Below are 22,647 nucleotides of genomic sequence, written 5' to 3' on the forward strand. Positions count from 1 at the left end.
ACCACAGTCACTAACTACTGTGTGACTGCATTTCACCCGTACACAGTATCGTCCTAATGTTTTCAAAGTCTTCTCTTTCAGCTTTCACCACACTGTACATGTACCTTTTATCTGTTTGCAAACTATATGAACTTTAACTCTATCGAGCCTCGGCACGCTCTGTCATGATCATGGGATAGTTACCAGCGCCGAACCCGTGTATCAGACTACCAATCACCACTGAGCAGTATACTATGTGGGTTATTGACCAAGCGTATGGTCAAGATACCTGGATAGTAGCCAAGGTGGTATCTTTTGCGTTGTAATTGACCGAGACGGAATCGAGGTCCATGAACTCGCAAAAAAAAAAAAAAAAAAGGACGAGATCAATATCCACCCATCTTGACCGAACAAGCTTGGTCAATAAGGGATTTATGTATGACATGACCTTCGGGAAAATTTTCTTGCGGGACACCGCGAGTAGTTCCGAGCGTGCAAGAGAGCCCCATCTTGCCAGCTCGGGTAGCCAATCACAGCGCAGGATTTGGTTCATCTTGCCCGCTCGTGGAGCTAGCCACATAATAAAAGAGCATGCATCATTTTTCCTTTTACAGTGCCTACGTAACACTATAAACACTATAAGAAAGTAATAGCCCTGTTACAAGCGCACTCCAATGCTGTGTCGAGACACACTTCTCAGTCTGTTACTCGTGCGATGAGTAGGTAGCCGTTGAACATGCTATGAAACCGGCCCGTTCTTAGGACTGAGGAGGAACCCAGCGAAAACGTCTCATCAACTTGATCGTGCTACAATGCAATTTTTGGAGACACATACCAATTCTAAACATTAGTTTCTTTACTGAAAACTCGGCGTGAGGGATAAAATCGCTTTCTTTCTCCAAATACACAGACCACGCATCAAAAAGGTAATTAACAGTTGCCTTTATTTGTTGTATTCAAGTTCTACATTTGCAGCGTTGATCTCCTCCCCCTTGGGGGCTGGGAGCTTTTCAAGTGAGTAAAACACACAATAGACCTTTCCTGAATTCCAACAAACAATGGCGCCGAGTCGAGGTCAGGGTGGACAAAAAAACAGCAAATGTATGAAAATGTCCACCCCAACCTCACTCTGGTGCTATTGCTCGAACGCACTGAAGTGGAATGCGAGAAAGGTCTATTTACAGTTTCCCGTAGCCCTCTGTGCGTTCTAAATGCCTTTGTTATTATATGATCTATACAATCAAGGAATGCGTTGTTATAACTATATGACCAGGCAAAATTTTTGCCCTAAAAATCTTTGAGCCATTTTTAGAACGATAAAATAGATCAAAAGACAAGATCTAAACAAAATCTATATTACTTGCTACCATAGGGCCGGCATAGCCAGAAATTCGCGCCATGTTAATTCTTTCTTGACACTTATGATTCAAAACTTGTAAGTGGACTGGATTTTGTGATAAATCCAATCCCTTGCTCTGATTGGTGGATATTTGTTAGAGCCGTCCAGACATGTGATCATTGTGTCGTCATCCGGGTGATAAAATAACACCAGAGAGCGGCGAGGTACGCGGCGTTTGAGTTGTTCTTCGGGAATAAGCACACGGTGAACCTGACGAGACAAAAGAAGATTCTTAACACCGCCAGAGCTTTTCCTTATGATTCTAAGTATATCTGCGTTCATAAATCATGGAGATGGAAGATAAAGAACAATATCTGCACCACCAGACTAATTAAAACTCCAAGTACAAAGATACAAGAGGTAGCATGCACTTTTTTCAACCAATAGTGACTCACTGGCACTCGCTTTCCCGCGCTTTGTGTCAGCCACATGTAATTACTTCGAGTTTTGATTGGCTCACTGGATTGTCTGTGTCCTTTGTGATCGGCTGGAGTGAATACTTTGGTTTTGGTTTTACGACATTCTTGAAAATTTCTCTAGGCGTTGGTACTTATTACTTAAACTGGTTTTCTATTGTTACTTCTGATTGATTAAAGAGCGTTGCGTAAGTTTTTTGAACGAATTAGAACAACTTTTTCTTGGACCCGTGGGTTCTCTTTGTAAAGTAGGGGATCAAATATTGTCTTTATCAGGTCTTATAACACGTTAATACGTTTTTGATTAACTCTTTAATTTTATTTTTTTTCTGTATGCGGACCATTTACACTGTCCCTGAGCTTTCCGTAGCCGCATATCCTCGCATGCGCAGTATTTACTTTAGGCTTTATTTGCAACATACCACAGATTTGTATGTATCAGCGGTCCATCGCTGCATCAAGTCATCAATGTTCACCAATACTGTTCCTTTCATGGGTAGTGCAGGTACAAATTGTCCATTTACGTTAGTAACCTGAATCAGATAAAAATGTTATACTAATTATCGCAGCGCAAGCGGAAGTAAAGTAAATGGCATCGGGCGCAAAAGAAATGGTCTTTTTAGCGGCCTGATGGCACTGAAAATATCTAATGAAATGACAAGTTGTGTAAGAACCTGTGGTGCTCACATACTTGCCTCGAAATTTTAAGCAAAATGTATATAGGGCGATCATTGCTGATGTCATTGTTTACATTTTGCCTAATTAGCATACGACTTAATGTGGAGAAGGCATCCTGGTAAAGTGTGCATCGAGCCAAGTTGCCCATCAGGCCCGAGTTCTGTAGCATGAAGCGACTAGGAGTATTTCTACTCCCCCCTGGATGACATGCTAGTCCATCGCAGGGTTACCCACCAGCATTATGTTCGCCGGTACCCATTTATACACCTGGGTGGAGAGATCTTGCCCAAGAACACAAGACAACGGTCCCCACCCCCAGCGTTTTTGACATGTTGCCCTAATAACGCCCGGTAGCTACAAGTAGTTACGTTCCTGGGTGAAGGGTAAAGTCATTGTGAGAGTCTTATGGCTTAAGTAACACGACCCATCACTGATGCAGACCATCCTAAGACATGTACATTAAAGGTTGTGCTCCTAGAATATAGAGAAATCCATTTTAGACACTTCTGACGTATTTGGAAAGATTCGGTCGTTGGGTGCCCCTGCTCTACCATATAAAGACTTTTTCTCAACCCTAATGGAAAACCAAGAAGTGAAAACTGGTGCACGACAAAATCACAGTAAGTGTATTCCTTTACATGAATATCCCTAACCTCAAGTCCACCAACATCATCTTGAATCAGCAGTGTAATTCCTCCATAATCTGTATGTTCCCCACAGCGTATCTGGCCTGGCTTGATTTGACTGGGATCTGTTATCATTGGGTAGTAAGTATACCTTAACTGAGCACCACCTTCTGACGTACCTCTCTTTTCAAAGGCACGTTCAAATGTGTCGGGATCCTGTTTGAAAAGACAAGTCTTAAATGGATGATGCTACAGATACTTGCACACGTCTCAGTTATGAAGGAAACAGTTACTATGATTCTTGCTTACTACCGCACTACATGTACAAGAAAGCAACTCAACTAGGAGCGGAGAGTTTAAGCCAATCATTTTCACCGTTTGGTAACTTTCTTTATTCCTATTAAACTGACATATTTCGACAACACGTACAACTGAAAGCAAAAGAAAATCCCCATCTACGTACAGTTGAACTCCGCTATTTCGAACTCTCAGGGGAAACGAAAAATAGTTGGAAATAGCGGAAGTTCGAAATAGCCAATGGTAAATGACTGAAGGTTAAATCCAAGGAAAATGGTTTTGAGTTCGACATAACGGGGAATTCGAAATAACCGAAATCGAATTAGCTGGGTCCACGTGTATATGCAGTAGGAAAATGTTCTCCTTCAGCGAGTCAATTGACCATAACATTCAGTCATACACAGAATGTGACGGTTGAGTTTTCCACTTGCTGGCAGACTCTTAGAGCTCTTTTTTTTCCCTTAAAAAATTCCGAATAAAAGAGCTCCCCAGCTGCATGGTAGTCTTTCATATCCAAGTAAGAAAAGAGAGATTCTGAGAACCGTGGCCAGCCAGTGCGTCACTTGGTGATGCAGTAGACAGGATAAGTGTGATAATGATATTCACTTCGTCTAGGGTTGTGGATTGTATATATCATTACTAGGTATCCGCCCCACAGCTTCAAAACTTATGTGGTAATAATTAGCATGGACAAACCATTTGCAGACCAATAGCCATGACAGAGAGCATCCTTGAACCAAGGTCAGTGACGTACTTAAAAATAGTTTTCACTGTGTTCTGGAAGTCTGGTACTTCTGCATTAGGCCATTCCTATAATGGAAGAATAATTCAATGCTTGGGTTTTAGTATTACTTGTAGGGTAGATTAATTCTTGGTACTTCCAATTGAAGTAAAAAGTAAAACTCCATACAGCTTCTGACGCTTCTGTGTGAGGTAACCCTCTCAGAAAGAGAAATTTGCCATTATTAGGTAAAAAATCATAGAGAGCGACTCACAACAATGCGGTACTGTTTTACGACAGGAATGAATTGTAAAGTTCTGGAGAGGTGGTGACCCGTTACTGTCTTATGTTAAGGGCTCTACTCTCACTTGGCTAAACGATAGTAGCAAATTCAAAACCGTATTAAAAAAGACTCTAAGAAGAATAAGGGTTGACTTGTCGAGAAAAGAGAACAGAAGGAAAGCCTCCTTTGCAATTGCGAGTTAAGATCGTTCAAGGACACATTCTAGAAACATTTTGAAACTTCCCCCCACCTCCTAACTTTGTTGAGGAAGACGAAAGTCTTTCTCCCAGTTTCCCTTGCGGGGAAGAGTGATCCTCACAGCTCAGGTTTGTGAAACGTTCCTTTCAAAATGAATCATTGAACATTTGAAATTCACTCTAGTTACTCTGCAGGCAGTCAAGCTGTCAATCTCGATCTTATTTAATGAACAAAGGAAAGGACAATTATACTTACAAAATCGTCATCATCGAGTATGGACACGTCAAATGACTCCTTCAGATCTCCCGGTCTCTGTATATTAGTGCTGTATCGTGTATTGACAGAAACGTTTTGTTAATTATTGTTCAGGATAGAACACTAGCTAAGGCATGGAAAGCTGAGAAGGGCGAAGAATTTAGTCCTGGCAAGAGATTATCAAGGTACCTTGACAATCTCTGGGTACTGGCTATGTCACAAAGGATGTTTTTAGAGCGACCTATTTACGACCAAAACGGCTGAAAAACTCTACCCTTTGGGGGCGCACATACCTATACAGTCCATATAAGGGAGTACCTAGCCCGCCGGGTCTTTTTCACGAATCTTAAATGTGAGTTGTATGTATCCCTTTGCCGAGTGTCACAAGGTTATTTTAGATCTTTTAGTAGCTGTTACATTGATTCATTTCAGTTCATTTCATTTTTCACAAGCAAGAGTTGTCGTGGCTGTCAATAAAACCAGGAACATGGAACATTCCGGATCATTCCGGAACATCCCGGAACATTCCGGAATACCCCGGGACATCGAATAATTATCATAATTGTGCGAAAAATATGTAGAATGAAATTTTAAATAATTAAATCAAACAAAAATAAACTGGTATCAGCTCGGAAAATAGAAACAAAACAAAAACATAAAAAAAGGAAAAAAGAAAGAAAAATGAAAGTCACTGCAATAAGTGAAGACTAGCAACTAAGAAGAGTAATCCATTACATCTAGTCGTTCGCCGTCAGTTTAATCACGTGACTGTCCTTTATTCCCAGATTTCGTTCTTCACAGAAAACTAAGGTGGTGGCGTTCGAACTCCTTAATCAGACCTAAAAGTATGGGTACACGAGTGTGATTTCTTTATTCAATTCATTACGTCAATACAAAGATATGCGTATACACGATTTCTCATGAAGAAATAGTTTCTCCATGAGATAGAAATAGAAACTCTTCGGCATCGAGTTTCTTGTCTAAACTAGTTCGGACTGTTCAACCTCTGATGACAGTGTAAACAAATACAAACACAAAATTTAAGGTCATTCCTCACATTTGCATTGCGCATCCTTACTGCGCATAATTTATGGCGTCATTAGCGCGCGCTCGTGCACGCGCATATTGAAAACATGACGGATTTGCCTTGATATTGAGCTCTGTCAGTTGAAAAATGGCTCTAGCTCACCAACGAGCAAGGGCACCCCAATTTTTTTTTCCAGTCATTGTAATCAACTAATCATAAGCTTTGCGTGAGAAAAGACTGACCTAATTTCTATTGCTGAAAATTGAATAAAGAAGAAAAATAGGAGATACACTGTGGTCTTTTCTATTTTGCAGTCGGTAACCACGTCAAGAAATTTGGTTCAAATTTTTAATCAAGGATTTACCTTTCTGCCTGAATCAAACTTAAAATGTTTATTTGTGTCCGACACAATGTATTGACTGTAGGTTAACGCGTGTCCTTATGAGTCTGGGTTCACAAAGATTTTACAATTACTGGGAATGCGTTCTTATAATAAGCATAAAATAATGCCAAAATGGGGCATTTTCAATGCCTCACTGCTCCTTAATGAGCATGGGCAACCCCCTTTTTTATTTCAAAATTGAAGTTATCATATGACAAATATTCAGTGGATAAAGTTTGAACAAAAATCTCGTCACTTTTATTTCAGAGGAATTACCTTAAAAACATTCGGCGACGCGCGCGCTGTCTTGCGGGGTCGCTGGTCAAAACTTTATTGTCCCTAGAAATATTTGTTACAAGTGTTGGCGATCTGAAAGTGTCTAAGTGTCGCCAACAGTTCAAATGCATCTCCTAGAAAATGTTTGTCCAGTACAAGTTAATACTTAATTAATTAAGAATAGTTTTACCGCAGGCTATAATCTATTCATCGCTAGTTCAACTTCACGTGCAGATCGTTATCTGACATTCGATCAAACTTAGTTTTCTATCGAACCATTCGAACACCACCAAAGGAAACCAGACATGCGAAAACCGCGCGTGAACGCATTGCTCTATAAATCTTTGATTACTACTAACTTATTAATAATAACTTGCTTGTTACTCGGGCTTCCGGAAAGGCCGAGTCTGCACTTAGTGGGTCATAGTGCCAGGCGTTCCTAGCGGAGCGGCGCGAAAACTGGGGATGATAAATAGCAACATGAAGATGGAATACGGACAAGACTATGAATACTGGCTTAACAAGCAACTGTATGATGCTCAGACAAACACCTCAGATGTTGGAGAAATCAGGGATCAAAAAAGGAGACGCAATGAATTACCTGGCATTCATCGTCAGAATCGTTGAATCGTCCATGTTTGTGTTGAAAAACAGAGTGCTGAAAAGCGACGTGACGCAATTGGCGGGAAAGAGGAGGAGCCTGCGCTCATTGTGGTCAGTTGAATGAATACCCAACGCTCTCTACCCCTCTGCTACCGACTCCCCTATCCCCAATAATATCTTTTCATATTTCAAGCTGATACCAGTTTATTTTTGTTTGATTTAATTTTTTCAAATTTCATTTTACATATTTTTCGCATAATTATGGTAATTATTCGATGTTCCGGGATGTTCCGGAATGTTCCATGTTTCTGTTGTTGAACATGGGACGACAGACAGTCAACAAAACGCGTAGGCCAAGTTGTCTATCAAACAATGTGTATCCAACAAGTGACACAAGTGTCAGTGTAATAGTCATTTTATTACTGTCAATTTTAATTTCGACTTTTCGTGTGAAAACCAACTTCACCAGGCCCCACAGTGTAATTTTGCATGGATCAAAATACTGTCATGCCCTCCCTGAGAGTGAGACGCTAATTATCAAATGCTGCACAGTCCTGGGGCTGTAATCGTTTAATAGCTTGGGGAACCTGTGTGACGAGGGAAAACTTAATTTGATGAAAACCAAACTATTTTTCCCTATATTACGTCAGTTGACAATTTTCTTATGTCACATACAAGAATAATAATGGTACTTGGTTATGGAACTTTTTCGTAATGAGTGGGAGCTGGGAGCTAATCAACTTCAGGACACCGGGGGCTTATTGGCTAGGGGCTATTCTTCTCAATTGTTTAACAACTTGCAGTCTGAAATTTTGGTTGTTCACATCCATGTTCCCTGGGGGGAGTGAAAATGGTGATCAAATGCCCACACTAGGTGACCAAAATCCTCACCATAGAGACATTCATGGCAAAAATGACTGAAAAAATTCACCCTGGTGCAGCGGCATTGAGCTTTCACTACATCCCAAGTATGTTAACAAGCAACAAAAAACTTTGGAGGTCAATCTTTATGAGCAGCTTTGTTGCAGAAGAATAGGAAGATTTTGAGACACCTGGTTCAAATTTGCCACCTCCTCTCCCAGATGGTGTTAAATTCCCACAACAGTATGTAACAACCATTGTTCTCAAATTCTTGCCCCCTGAGAACATCTATGATCGAGTCAAATGCCCAGGGGTGCTGATATCTATACAGACCCTGGACTTTGTAAATTATAGGAAAGACGCTCTCTGCTTTTGCACCAGACTCAATGCCACGGAACCTGCAGAAATTATTGCAATTGTATTCCTTCCTTTTACTCCCTATTTTCAAACTTTTGTGGAAGTAGAGGGCATTTCCATGCTAAAATAACCTCATGGTTGTTATGTTGTTATGTTGTTATGTTGAAATTTTTCCAGTGGGAAATAATTTCAATTGACTAAATCCCACAGGAAATCAGCGACACCAATTAGAAGCATGCACTAGTTTCTGATTGGTAAACCTGTTGACGATAATTGACAGTTGATGAAATTGGATTACATCAAAATTGGTCGGCATGATGCCGAAAGCCCGGTTCTTATAGCAGCCGTTCCTTCCCCTTCTTCCTAATATTTTTTGCCTCCCTAGCCCTTCCTCATTTTTGCCAGTAACAGTCAGGTTATCACTTATGGGAGGTTTGACTAGATATGCTGTGCTTTAAATTTGATTTGTTAATTTAATGGGTTTGAAATTGCAGTTTGATTTCTATTTTGAATTGCTTTAATCTTAATATGTTTAAACAAAGAAAAATAAAATCAACTGATTCAAACAATTTGAAACCCATATTATTAAGAATGAGATTAAATTTCGATAAACATTTCAAAATAAAAATGAGCGATAGAAATTTTACACAACATTTCGATGTCGTCATGACATCATTATCAAGTGACAAGAAAATAACGGTTCAACAGTGTTATATATGTTGTGAGAGGTGTGATTGTTTATTAACATATTTGTTTGAACAAATAGTTGCGCGCGGATGGAATTCCGATTGCGTGAAACCTTGAAATAAAATCAGTTCTTGCTGATTAAATATTCTTGGGGCAATGAGACTACTGGCTATATAATTATGGTAACCGTTATTGAGTGGTAGATGCAACACACAAAACACAAACACACCTTTCTCTTTCAAGTTCATCCCAGCCATTTTTAGTTGTGCCAGTTTTCTTGGTGTACTTCTGCTTCACGTCAAGACTTAGGTTGAAAAATTTGTCGTATGTCTCAAAAGTAAAATCAATCTGCAAGGTATTGAAAATAATTGTTGAGTTATTTTTTTGTAAAAAAAATACCTCTTAGTCGGCGTGTCGGCTATGTTATGGACGGGTCAATGGGTGGGTGAGTGAGTGAGTGAGTGAGTGAGTGAGTGAGTGAGTGAGTGAGAGATGTATGTATGTCACACCAATCAGATTGGATCTACTATAAACAGCCAATCAAATTTCTTGTTGTAAAGGTAAATGGTATGTGACAAGATTTGATCCCGATAGAGTTCAGAACGGCCATATTTATTCTTCTATAAAAGAGGAGGAAGTATTCATATATTGGGTTTACTTCGACATTTTCTGTGGTTTAGGCTGAGGATTTTAGTTAAATGAATGAGATGAGCCTTGAGGTTTGAAACAGTTCATGAGTTAGTAGTATGCAAATGCAACGATATATTTTTATTTTTAGTTACAAAGGTAACTTGATACTTTTGTTTTTCACAAGGAGTAAATTCAATTAGAGGTCACGAATCGTCGCGTCTAGTTCTTAGGACATGTTTTAGAGGGGATGAGACTTTGGATTTGAAACAGTTCTAATGTTTACAATAGTAAGTGTTTGTAACAATTGTTTTGTTCTTGTTGCATGCAAATATAACGAGACATTTTTGTTTTTTAGTTACAAAGTGTAATTTGACACTCTTGTTTTTCACAAGGGAGTAAATTCAATTAGAGCAGACGAATCATCACCATTCTTTCCCATGAGATGTTTGCTATCTTTAGTAACGAATGGTAACTTAACACTTTTGTTTTTTATATGGGAGTAAATTTAAGTAGAGCTGACAAGTTATCAGCTATTGTTTCCAGGATATTAAACAAAAAAGGTTTCGTTTCTGGACGGTTTTTACGTCTCTGCAGTAGCAGTTTAATAGTTTTATTTGATGACATTCACTTCAGTCTGATATTTTTAAAGGTAAAAAGTATGAAAACTGTTCAAATGTTCTTTGAAGACTGTGTGGCACCAAGTTAAAGTGCATTTAATTAAATCAGACTTTCAATGTGTCAGAGGTTTTTTTCACTTTCTTTCTATTTTCGGTGAGGTTGTGTTGTGTTGTGTTGTGTAAAAAGGTAAACTTACGACTTGTATAAAAGGCGAAAAAGTCTCTAAATTAACTTGACTATTTTTGAGCAAAAATTTCTATTGGGGGTTGGAAGGGTTATGTGATCGGTGAGCGAGGGAGTTATGCATGTGCGCGTGTCACACCAATCACAGTGCGGGTTGTATCAAAGAGCGAATCAAATTACCTGTTAGAAAATAAGATGGTATCTAAATTAATCTGGAGATGTGTCAGATTACTGTAGTTTGTTCAGTCAAACATTTTATGGCTTACTATTTAGCTATCTTACCATGACCGATGTAACATCGCAACCAAAAAAACTTGTCAAATTAACCAAATCATTACTGTACCATGATTGCTTCTATCTCCAAAACTTCACAGAAAAAAATGACTCTTGCACGCCTTGCGTGCTTATGTTTATTTACAGATGGTATATTCATCTATAGACGCATTATTCATGAGTTTTTAATGTAAGTAATTACATCAAATGAATATGCCAGTGCCTCTTTTTTTATTGAGCACATGTTCTGTGCATCGCATAATGCATCAATCATGCCACATTAATTTTTAAGGGTTGTAAGGAGCTAATCACTTGAGGTGGTCCCACTCCCATGCACTAACATTTTCACTGCTTTTTTACCAGCCATTTTATATTTAGAGTATCTTTTCCCACAAAAAGGGCAATTCTGGCCTACATGAGCCCACATCAGTGATTTTGACCAAATAACATGCACTAATCCCATCTCAAAAATGTCTGATGAATGTCATGATGACATCAGCTGAAAAATTAAGTATTTGTGATTTAAATCTTCAGGACTCTTGCAGGAGCCTGATTTGAATGCTCCCAGTGATGGGCTCCTTGGGGCTTTTGCACTAGGGATAAAATGACATATCACTAATGGCTAATGGCTTCAAGCTAAAAAGCTAATCACTACTCTTGAATAATTACAAAGAAATTTAACCATTACATGTAACTGTTAACTATGGATGGCAATTTGTAAATGAGTGAAAAATTGTGAGGGACCTTAATGTTTACTTTACTAGGAAAGGGATAGCAAAAATGTTATGGACCCCGAAATTGATTCCATAGAACTTAAAAAAAACCCCACTTAACATATAATTTGTATTTTCACATTTACAAACAAGTAAACATTATGTAGTTGTTATGTTAACTACCATTAATTTTTGATCGTTATTTAAAAGAATTGTTACAAATTGTGTTGCTCTTATGTTCTTAAAGATGAATTATAATGAAATTTGGGAAGAAATATATACTTTTCTGTATTTCAGAAACAATGCCAAGGGAGAAATTTCGTCCCAGATTAAAGATTGATATCCTTTCCTTCCCTCCTCACGGTGGATGTTCAGGTTAAACTAATTATTTCACTTCAACCATCTGGTTCTAACCATCTTGGGAACATCTCTCCCACCACAGATTTCCAGTCCCTTCCACTACCAGCTTTCCACCCACAGTTCTCTGCCCTTAACCCTGCACCTCCACAACTGTTTATCTCAGTCAGATTCCCTCCACAACTGTTTATCTCAGTCAGATTCCCTCAGCTGGTAGAGTCTGATAAGCTTTAAAATAATCTGAATAATAACTACATAGCTTATTACATAACACTTACCACTTCTTGTGGAATTCCATGGTTCTTGAGATACACGAATCCAATTGTACTAAAAGCCTGATAAACTTGATCAGCGAGTTGTTTAACAGCTTCAGCATTTTCCTTCAAGGGATCCTTGTGCGTCAGACTCATTGCACTGAAGTCCACTACAGGAATACCTGATATGTTCTCCGTCATCTTGGAGGAAACGTATGAGGCCGCTAAAACCAAGCAGAAATCCAGCATTACATTTAAATCAGTCGACAGTAAGGCAGGGATGTTCTTCTTTATAATCAACTAATGTTCAAATGAAAAGAAAACGTGAACTCAAAGAGAATGTAATACATGTAATGTATAATTCTATTTGTCAAGTGTTCTATCGTGCATGACGAACTGCGTATGATGTGCAACGTAAAAGAATTCCAATAACTTATTTTAAAATAACCTTCCAAAAGAGTGTAGAGGGTCATCTTACTCGTTGACAAGGAAAAATCATAAATGATATTGTTATTATGTTAAGCCTAGTTACGACACAAACCGATGTTTGCAACCTACCTTCGACGTGAACTTAACCTTCGATTTACTCGATCGAAAAAAAAACACTGTAGTTGACTCAGGTTATAATTAGGATGGCGAGAGGTCTGTCGGGAGTCGAAGAATACTAAAAAACATCTGGTGAGGGTCGAGGGGAAAATACGTGTAACAGCATACAGTGTAAATCCCTATACACTCCTATACTGCATTGTAGAGGACTATACAGTACGATACATCCTTATACAGCACTATACATCCTTCCACTGCACTACACAAAACTATACAGGACTATACACCCCTAAACAGTACTATGCAGCGCTATACACTCCTATACAGTGCTATACACCCCTATACAACACTACACACCCCTAAACAGCACTTTACAGCCCTATACAGCACTATACATCCCTATACAGCACTATACACCCCCATACAGGACTATACACCCCTCTACAGCACTATACACCGCTATACAACACTATACACCCCTATACAGCACTATATACCACTATACAGTACTATACACCCCCATACAGCACTATACACCACTTAACAGCACTATCCACCGCTATACAACACTATACACCCCTATACAGCACTATACACCCCTATAAAGCGCTATACACCCCTATACATCACTATACACCCCTATACAGCAGTATACACCGCCCTAAAGCACTATACACTCCTATACAGCACTATACACCGCTATACAACACTATACACCCCTATACAGCACTATACATCCTTATACAGCGCTATACACTCCTATACAGCACTAAAAACCCCTAAACACCACTATACACCCCTATAAAGCACTATACAATCCTACACAGCACTATACAACCCATACAGCACTATACACCCCTATACAGCACTATACACCGCTATACAACACTATACACCCCTATACACCACTATACATCCCTATACAGAACTATCCACCGCTATACAACACTATCCACCCCTATACAGCACTATACACCCTTATACAGCACTATACAATCCCATACAGCACTATACACCCCTATACAGCACAATAAACCGCTATACAACACTATACACCGCTATACAGCACTAGACAGCCTTATACAGCACTATACACCCCCATAGAGCACTATACATCCCTATGCAGCACTATACACCCCCATACAGCACTATACACCCCCATACAGCACTATACACCCCTATAAAGCACTATACACCCCTATACAACACTATACACCCCTATGCAGCACTATACATCCCTATACAGTGCTATACACCCATACACAGCATTATACACCCCTAAACAGCACTATACACCCCTATACACCACTATACACCACTATACAGCACTATACATCCCCATACAGCACTCTACACCCCTCTACAGCACTATGCACCGCTATACAACACTATACACCCCTATACAGCACTATACATCCCTATACAGCACTACCCACCGGTATACAACACTATACACCCCTATGCAGCACTATACACCCCTATACAGAACCATACGCCTCCATAAAGCACTATACACTCCTATACAGCACTATACACCGCTATACAACACTATACACCCCTATACAGCACTATACATCCCTATACAGCGCTATACACTCCTATACAGCACTAAAAACCCCTAAACAGAACTATACACCCCTATAAAGCACTATACACCCCTACACAGCACTATACAACCCATACAGTACTATACACCCCTATACAGCACTATACACCGCTATACAACACTATACACCCCTATACACCACTATACATCCCTATACAGAACTATCCACCGCTATACAACACTATACACCCCTATACAGCACTATACACCCTTATACAGCACTATACAATCCCATACAGCACTATACACCCCTATGCAGCACTATACATCCCTATACAGTGCTATACACCCATACACAGCATTATACACCCCTAAACAGCACTATACACCCCTATACACCACTATACACCACTATACAGCACTATACATCCCCATACAGCACTCTACACCCCTCTACAGCACTATGCACCGCTATACAACACTATACACCCCTATACAGCACTATACATCCCTATACAGCACTACCCACCGGTATACAACACTATACACCCCTATGCAGCACTATACACCCCTATACAGAACCATACGCCCCCATAAAGCACTATACACTCCTATACAGCGCTATACACCGCTATACAACACTATACACCCCTATACAGCACTATACATCCCTATACAGCGCTATACACTCCTATACAGCACTAAAAACCCCTAAACAGAACTATACACCCCTATAAAGCACTATACACCCCTACACAGCACTATACAACCCATACAGTACTATACACCCCTATACAGCACTATACACCGCTATACAACACTATACACCCCTATACACCACTATACATCCCTATACAGAACTATCCACCGCTATACAACACTATACACCCCTATACAGCACTATACACCCTTATACAGCACTAAACAATCCCATACAGCACTATACACCCCTATACAGCACAATAAACCGCTATACAAAACTATACACCGCTATACAGCACTAGACAGCCTTACACAGCACTATACACCCCCATAGAGCACTATACATCCCTATAGAGCACTATACACCCCCATACAGCACTATACACCCCCATACAGCACTATACACCCCTATACACCACTATACATCCCTATACAGCACTACTCACCGGTATACAACACTATACACCCCTATGCAGCACTATACACCCCTATACAGCACCATACACCCCCATAAAGCACTATACACTCCTAAACAGCACTATACACCGCTATACAACACTATACACCCCTATAAAGCACTATACATCACTATACAGCGCTATACACTCCTATACAGCACTAAAAACCCCTAACAGCACTATACACCCCTATAAAGCACTATACAACCCATACAGCACTATACACCCCTCTACAGCACTATACACCCCTATAAAGCACTATACAACCCATACAGCACTATACACCCCTATACAGCACTATACACCGCTATACAACACTATACACCCCTATACACCACTATACATCCCTATACAGAACTATCCACCGCTATACAACACTATACACCCCTATACAGCACTATACACTCTTATACAGCACTATACAATCCCATACAGCACTATACACCCCCTATACAGCACAATAAACCGCTATACAACACTATACACCGCTATAAGGCACTAGACAGCCTTATACAGCACTATACACCCCCATAGAGCACTATACATCCCTATACAGCACTATACACCCCCATACAGCACTATACACCCCCATACAGCACTATACACCCCCATACAGCACTATACACCCCTATACAACACTATATGCCCCTATGCAGCACTATACATCCCTATACAGTGCTATACACCCATACACAGCATTATACACCCCTAAACAGCACTATACACCCCTATACAGCACTATACCCCACTATACAGCACTATACATCCCCATACAGCACTCTACACCCCTCTACAGCACTATGCACCGCTATACAACACTATACACCCCTATACAGCACTATACACCCCTATACAGCACTACCCACCGGTATACAACACTATACACCCCTATGCAGCACTATACACCCCTATACTGCACCATACACCCCATACAGCACTATACAACCCTATACAGCACTATACATCGCTATACAGCACTATACACCCCCATACAGCACTATACACCCCCCATACAGCACTATACACCCCTATACAGCACTATACACCCCTATACAACACTATACACCCCTATACAGCACTATACATCCCTATACAGCATTATACACCCCTATGCAGTACTAAACACCCCTGTACAGCACTATACATCCCTATACGGCACTATACACCCCTATACAGCACTATACATCCCTATACAGCATTATACACCCCTATGCAGTACTAAACACCCCTGTACAGCACTATACATCCCTATACGGCACTATACACCACTAAACAGCACTATACACCCCTATACAGCATTATACACCCCTATGCAGTACTAAACACCCCTGTACAGAACTATACATCCCTATACGGCAATATACACCCCTACATAGCATTCTTCATTCCTTTACCGCACTATACACCCCTATACAGTACTATACATCCTTATACAACACTATACACCCTTATACAGCACTATACACCTCTATACAGCACTATACACCCCTATATAGCACTACACATCCCTATACAGCACTATACACCCTTCTACAGCACTATACACCCCTATACAGCATTATACACCCCTATGCAGTACTAAACACCCCTGTACAGCACTATACATCCCTATACGGCACTATACACCACTAAACAGCACTATACACCCCTATACAGCATTATACACCCCTATGCAGTACTAAACACCCCTGTACAGCACTATACATCCCTATACGGCAATATACACCCCTACATAGCATTCTTCATTCCTTTACCGCACTATACACCCCTATACAGTACTATACATCCTTATACAACACTATACACCCTTATACAGCACTATACACCTCTATACAGCACTATACACCCCTATATAGCACTATACATCCCTATACAGCACTATACACCCCTGTAGAACACTCTACAGCCCTAAACAGCACTATACACCCCTATACAGCACTGTACACCCCTAAACAGCACTATACACCCCTGTACAGTACTATACATCCCTATACAGCACTATACATCCCTATACAATACTATACACCTCTATACAGCACTTTACATCCCTATACAGCTTAAAATACCCCTATACAACCTGATACAGACACTGTACAACACGATACATCTCTAAAACACGTATACAGCCCTATACATTCCCAAACACCTGTATACAACCCTATTTAGTACTATAGATTACTATACATCCTTATGCAGGACCTCTCGTGCAAACAAAAAAACCCTCTTTAACGCGAACGACTGCTAAGCAGGCTGAATAAAGTGGCTTTAGGTTTACAGGACTTTTAAATATTCATTGTTTGGGTTTTCCAATTATTAATTAACAACTTCTGTATTGTCCTTACCACGACCAGTACTTATGAATAGAATACACCTGGGCCGTAGCTGAGGTTAAGGGATGGGGTTATTCGAATAGGACTAATGATGGCTAATATATTAGGCTTCAATCCCCATTTCAATCTATTTTTAAATAATAAACTATAATTGTGAAGGTAAAATTTGTTTTCTAGATGCAATCACCTTGTTCAACCTTCTGAGCTAATACTTTTCTTAACCTTTCACAGATATCAAGTGAAATATCCTCCGTTTGTTGAGTTGACAGTCGATAGTTGATTTTTATTTAAGAAAAATTACATCCATCTGACAGTATGGCCAATCGTTTCGCCATTTTTCAAATGCAAATAAATAGTAGACCGTGTATATATAATTAAATTCCATATTGCCGTGCATCTGTTCAGTATTAGTATAAATCTGCCAGCGTTCTATTACGAATGCCGTGAGCTTATTGGTTACGCTACTCACTATCTATTCTGTGGTAGATATTGAGTAGAGTAGCAGTATTCGCTTGTTAACAAAATGACAGCCGCTTCAATGAAAAACAGTTTCTAGATGTATCCATGTATAGTGTTATGGGTGTTATGTTATGTATAGTGTTATGTATAGTTTTGTGGGTGTCTAGTGCTATATAGGGGCGTCTACTGCTGTATACGGGTGCATAGTGCTATATCAGGGTGTATAGTGTTGTATAGGGGTGTATACTGCTGTATAGAGGTGTATAGTGCTGTATACTGCTGTATACGAGTGTATAGTGGTGTATACGGGTGTATAGTGCACTATAGGGGTGTATAGTGCTGTATAGGGTTGTATAGTGCTATATAGGGATGTATAGTGCTGTATAGGAATGTATAGTGCTGTATAAGGGTGTATAGCACTGTATAGGGATGTGTAGTGCTGTGTAGGGGTGTATAGTGCTGTATAGGGATGTATAGTGCTGTAAAATGCTGTATAGTGCTGTATAGTGGCGTATAGTGTTGTGTAGGGATGTATAATGCAGTACAGGAGAGTAGAGTGCTGTATAGCGGTGTATAGTGCTGTATTTCGGTGTATAGTGCTGTCTAGGGGTATATAGTGCTGTATAGGCGTGTATAGTGCTGTCTTTCGGTGTATAGTGCTGTATAGTGCTGTATAGGGGTGTATAGTGCTGTATAGGGGTGTATAGTCCTGTGTAGGACCGTATAATGCTATATAGGGGTGTGTAGTGCTGTATGGGGGTGTAGAGTGCTTTATAGGGGTGTATAGTAATGTGTTTCGGTGTATAATGCTGTATAGTGCTATATAGGGGTGTATAGCGCCTTATAGGGAGGTATGGAGTTTTATGGGGATGTATGGTGCTGTATAGGGATGTATAGCACTGGACAGGGGTATCTAGTGCTGTATAGGGGTGTCTAGTGCTGTATAGGGGTGTCTAGTGCTGTATAGGGGTGTCTAGTGCTGTATAGGGGTGTCTAGTGCTGTATAGGGGTGTATAGTGCTGTATAGTGCTGTATAGTGCTGTATAGTGCTGTATAGGGGTGTATAGTGCAGTATTTGGGTGTATAGTGCTGTATTTGGGTGTATAGTGCTGTATAGGGTGTATAGTGCTCTATAGTGGGGTATAGTGTTGTATAGGGGTGTATAGTTCTGTATAGCGGTTTATAGTGCTGTATAGGGGTGTATACTGCTGTATAGGGATGTATAGTGCTGTATATGGGTGTATAGTGGTGCGTAGGGGTGTATAGTGCTGTATAGTGTTGTTTAAGGGTGTATAGTGCTGTATAGGGGTGTATAGTGCTGTATTTCGGTGTATAGTGCTGTATAGTGCTGTGTTTGGGTGTATAGTGCTGTATAGGGGTTTATAGTGCTGTATAGTGGGGTATAGTGTTGTATAGGGGTTTATAGTGCTGTATAGGGGTGTATACTGCTGTATAGGGATGTATAGTGCTGTATATGGGTGTATAGTGCTGTGTAGGGATGCGTAGTGCTGTATAGTACTCTATAGGCCGGGTGTATAGTGCTGTATAGGGGTGTATGGTGCTGTATAGTGGGGTATAGTGTTGTATAGGTTTGTATAGTGCTGTATAGGGGTGTATGGTGCTGTATAGTGGGGTATAGTGTTGTATAGTGCTGTATAGTGCTGTATAGTGCTGTATAGGGGTGTATAGTGCAGTATTTGGGTGTATAGTGCTGTACTTGGGTGTATAGTGCTGTATAGGGTGTATAGTGCTCTATAGTGGGGTATAGTGTTGTATAGGGGTGTGTAGTTCTGTATAGCGGTTTATAGTGCTGTATAGGGGTGTATACTGCTGTATAGGGATGTATAGTGCTGTATATGGGTGTATAGTGGTGCGTAGGGGTGTATAGTGCTGTATAGTGTTGTTTAAGGGTGTATAGTGCTGTATTTCGGTGTATAGTGCTGTGTAGTGCTGTGTTTGGGTGTATAGTGCTGTATAGGGGTGTATAGTGCTGTATAGTGGGGTATAGTGTTGTATAGGGGTTTATAGTGCTGTATAGGGGTGTATACTGCTGTATAGGGATGTATAGTGCTGTATATGGGTGTATAGTGCTGTGTAGGGATGCGTAGTGCTGTATAGTACTCTATAGGCCGGGTGTATAGTGCTGTATAGGGGTGTATGGTGCTGTATAGTGGGGTATAGTGTTTTATAGGGTTGTATAGTGCTGTATAGGGGTTTATAGTGCTGTATAGGGGTGTATACTGCTGTACAGGGATGTATAGGGTTGTATATGGGTGTATAGTGCTGTATAGGGGTTTATAGTGCTGCATAGTGCTGTTTAGGGGTGTATAGTGCTGTAAAGGGGTGTATAGTGCTGTATAGGGATGTATAGTGCTGTATAGAGGTGTCTAGTGCTGTATAGGGGTGTATGGTGGTGTGTAGGGGGTATGGTGTTTTATTAGGGTCTATAGTGCTGTATGGTGGTGTATAATACTGTATAGGGGTGTATAGTGTTGTATAGGGTTGTATGGTGCTGTATAGTGGTGAATAGTGCTGTATTTCGGTTTATAGTGCTTTATACTGCTTTATGGGGGTGTATAGTGCTGTATAGGGTTGTATAGTGCTGTATAGTGGTGTACAGTGCTGTAAAGGGGTGTATAGTGCTGTATAGGGGTTTATAGTGCTATGTAGGGTTGTATACTGCTGTATAGGGATGTATAGTTTTTGATAGGGGTGTATGGTGCTGTATAGGGTGTATAGTGTTGTATAGTGCTGTATAGGGGTATATAGTGCTGTATAGTGCTGTATAAGGGGGTATATTGTTTTATAGGGGTGTATAGCGCTGTATAGGGTTGTATAGTGCTGTATAGGGGTGCATAGTGCTGTATAGGGGTGTATAGCGCTGTATAGGGTTGTATCGTGCTGTATAGGGGTGTATAGTGCTGTATGGGGGTGTATAGTGTTTTATAGGGGTGTATAGGGCTGTGTTTCGGTGTATAGTGCTGTATAGTGCTGTATAGGGGTGTATAGTGCCTTATAGGGAGGTGTAGAGCTTTATTGGGGTGTATGGTGCTGTACAGGGGTGTATAATACTGCATAGGGGTGTCTAGTGCTTTACAGGGGTGTATAGTGCTGTGTAGGGGTGTGTAGTGCTGTATAGTGCTGTATAGGGGTGTATAGTACTGTATAGTGGGGTATAGTGTTGTATAGGGGTGTATAGCGCTCTATATGGGTTTATAGTGGTGTATAGGGGTGTAAAGTGCTGTATAGGGATGTATAGTGCTGTATATGGGTGTATAGTGCTGTATAGGGGTGTAAGTGCTGTATAGTGCTGTGTAGGGGTGTTTAGTGCTGTATAGGGGTGTATAGTGCTGTATAGTGGTGTGTAGTGCTTAATAGGGGTGTATAGTGCTATATAGGGGTGTATAATACTTTATAGCGGTGTATAGTACTCTATGAGGACGTATAGTGCTGTTTAGGGGTGTATTTTTCGGATAATATACTTTGTGCTGATACATGAATTTGACCTTCACTAGATGTTATTTAGATTTCTCCGTCGGGAGTCACGGAAAGATCTGAGCCCACAAACACGTGATCAGAGGGTTGAACCATTAATCACGAATCTGCAAAACACGAAAACTGCCGCGCAGCGATAATCCACGATTAAATGCACTCTCGATTATATTAGTGTCATTTTGTTTGCTATTTTGTTTTAGTAGTTTTGTTTTAAAATACACTAATAGTCTACTAGTCTTGAATTAGCTCTTATTAACCGAGCAGGAGCTCTGAATGAGAGAATCTTGACCGAGGTCGTGAGTACAGACCGAACGCAGTGCGGTCTGTACTCACGACCTAGGTCACGATTCTCCCATACAGAACGACTAAGCTCGGTTAATAAGATGTTTATTATTTGGCAAACGAGAAAAAATAGTTCGTTCAATGTAACTGGTTTGTACTAGCTGACAGTTTGCTTGCGAACGGCGATGAGCTGAGCGTAAGGTGGCTTACCGTACAGGTTGATGGATTATAACAGCCCAACTTCTAACTCTTTTCAAAAATGTTCCAAGATGTTTTCCTTTCTCTATTTACTGTTTGCTTAAGTCTTTTACCATTCTATATGAAACTTGAACAATTAAACGTCAACGAATCTCCAAAATGAACGACCGAATAACTAAGAAGAGACTGGGCACTAGTAGGTTAAATTACGTTTTTCTCAACATCTACCCGTATGACCCCACCTCAAAATTTCAGGAATAAGAAATTGGCTCTGATTTAACATTCATGCAAAGTAAAAAAAAAATTCTGTGAAACATTTTTCGCAAACTACGAAAATGTGAAATCAAAAATAGCTCAAAACCTGTCTTACAAAATACAGATTTTTAAAAAAAGTTTGGCTCTAAACGTGATTCACCCCAACAAATCAACTGTAAAAATTTCATCATGGGTTGTACGGTAGGTTTTCGAGTAATTCTCGATCAAAGACTAGCTTTTACAACCTTGGAGGAGAATTGAATTGCGCATGTCCTTTATTTAAGCGCGCGCTCATGTGACGCC

At 40.2% G+C, this 22,647-nt stretch overlaps 1 protein-coding gene across 2 annotated transcripts; it reads right to left on the reverse strand.

Annotated features, from left to right (window-relative positions):
* Window positions 1-904: 904 nt before the first annotated feature.
* On the reverse strand, window positions 905-12,719 carry LOC110066401 (uncharacterized). 2 transcript variants are annotated; one of them, XM_020773627.2, is made up of 8 exons: window positions 12,632-12,719; window positions 12,098-12,297; window positions 9,275-9,393; window positions 4,853-4,922; window positions 4,092-4,205; window positions 3,126-3,314; window positions 2,217-2,327; window positions 905-1,588 (listed from the first exon to the last, which is right to left on the reverse strand). In XM_020773627.2, the coding sequence occupies exons 2-8, from the start codon at window positions 12,272-12,274 to the stop codon at window positions 1,406-1,408; spliced, it is 963 nt and encodes a 320-aa protein (XP_020629286.1). In that variant the 5' UTR covers window positions 12,275-12,297; window positions 12,632-12,719; the 3' UTR covers window positions 905-1,405. The 2 variants fall into 2 exon arrangements, with proteins under 2 accessions (XP_020629286.1, XP_089152994.1); XM_089296868.1 differs by having other exon boundaries at window positions 12,098-12,294; window positions 12,631-12,701.
* Between the last annotated feature and the right edge of the window lie 9,928 nt (window positions 12,720-22,647).

This window comes from Orbicella faveolata, unplaced genomic scaffold (assembly GCF_042242905.1).
Source record: "Orbicella faveolata isolate gen_17 unplaced genomic scaffold, um_ofav_v1 contig_1, whole genome shotgun sequence".
Classification (NCBI taxonomy): Eukaryota; Metazoa; Cnidaria; class Anthozoa; order Scleractinia; family Merulinidae; genus Orbicella; species Orbicella faveolata.

Excerpts from the sequence above, each read along its gene's own strand:
- LOC110066401 (XM_020773627.2), bottom strand. The coding sequence starts at position 12,274 with ATGACGGAGAACATATCAGGTATTCCTGTAGTGGACTTCAGTGCAATG. Across the intron at positions 9,394-12,097 it reads ATGGAATTCCACAAGAAGTG|ATTGATTTTACTTTTGAGAC; the intron begins GTAAGTGTTATG and ends AATACCTTGCAG. Across the intron at positions 4,923-9,274 it reads GATGAACTTGAAAGAGAAAG|CACTAATATACAGAGACCGG; the intron begins GTGTGTTTGTGT and ends TACACGATACAG.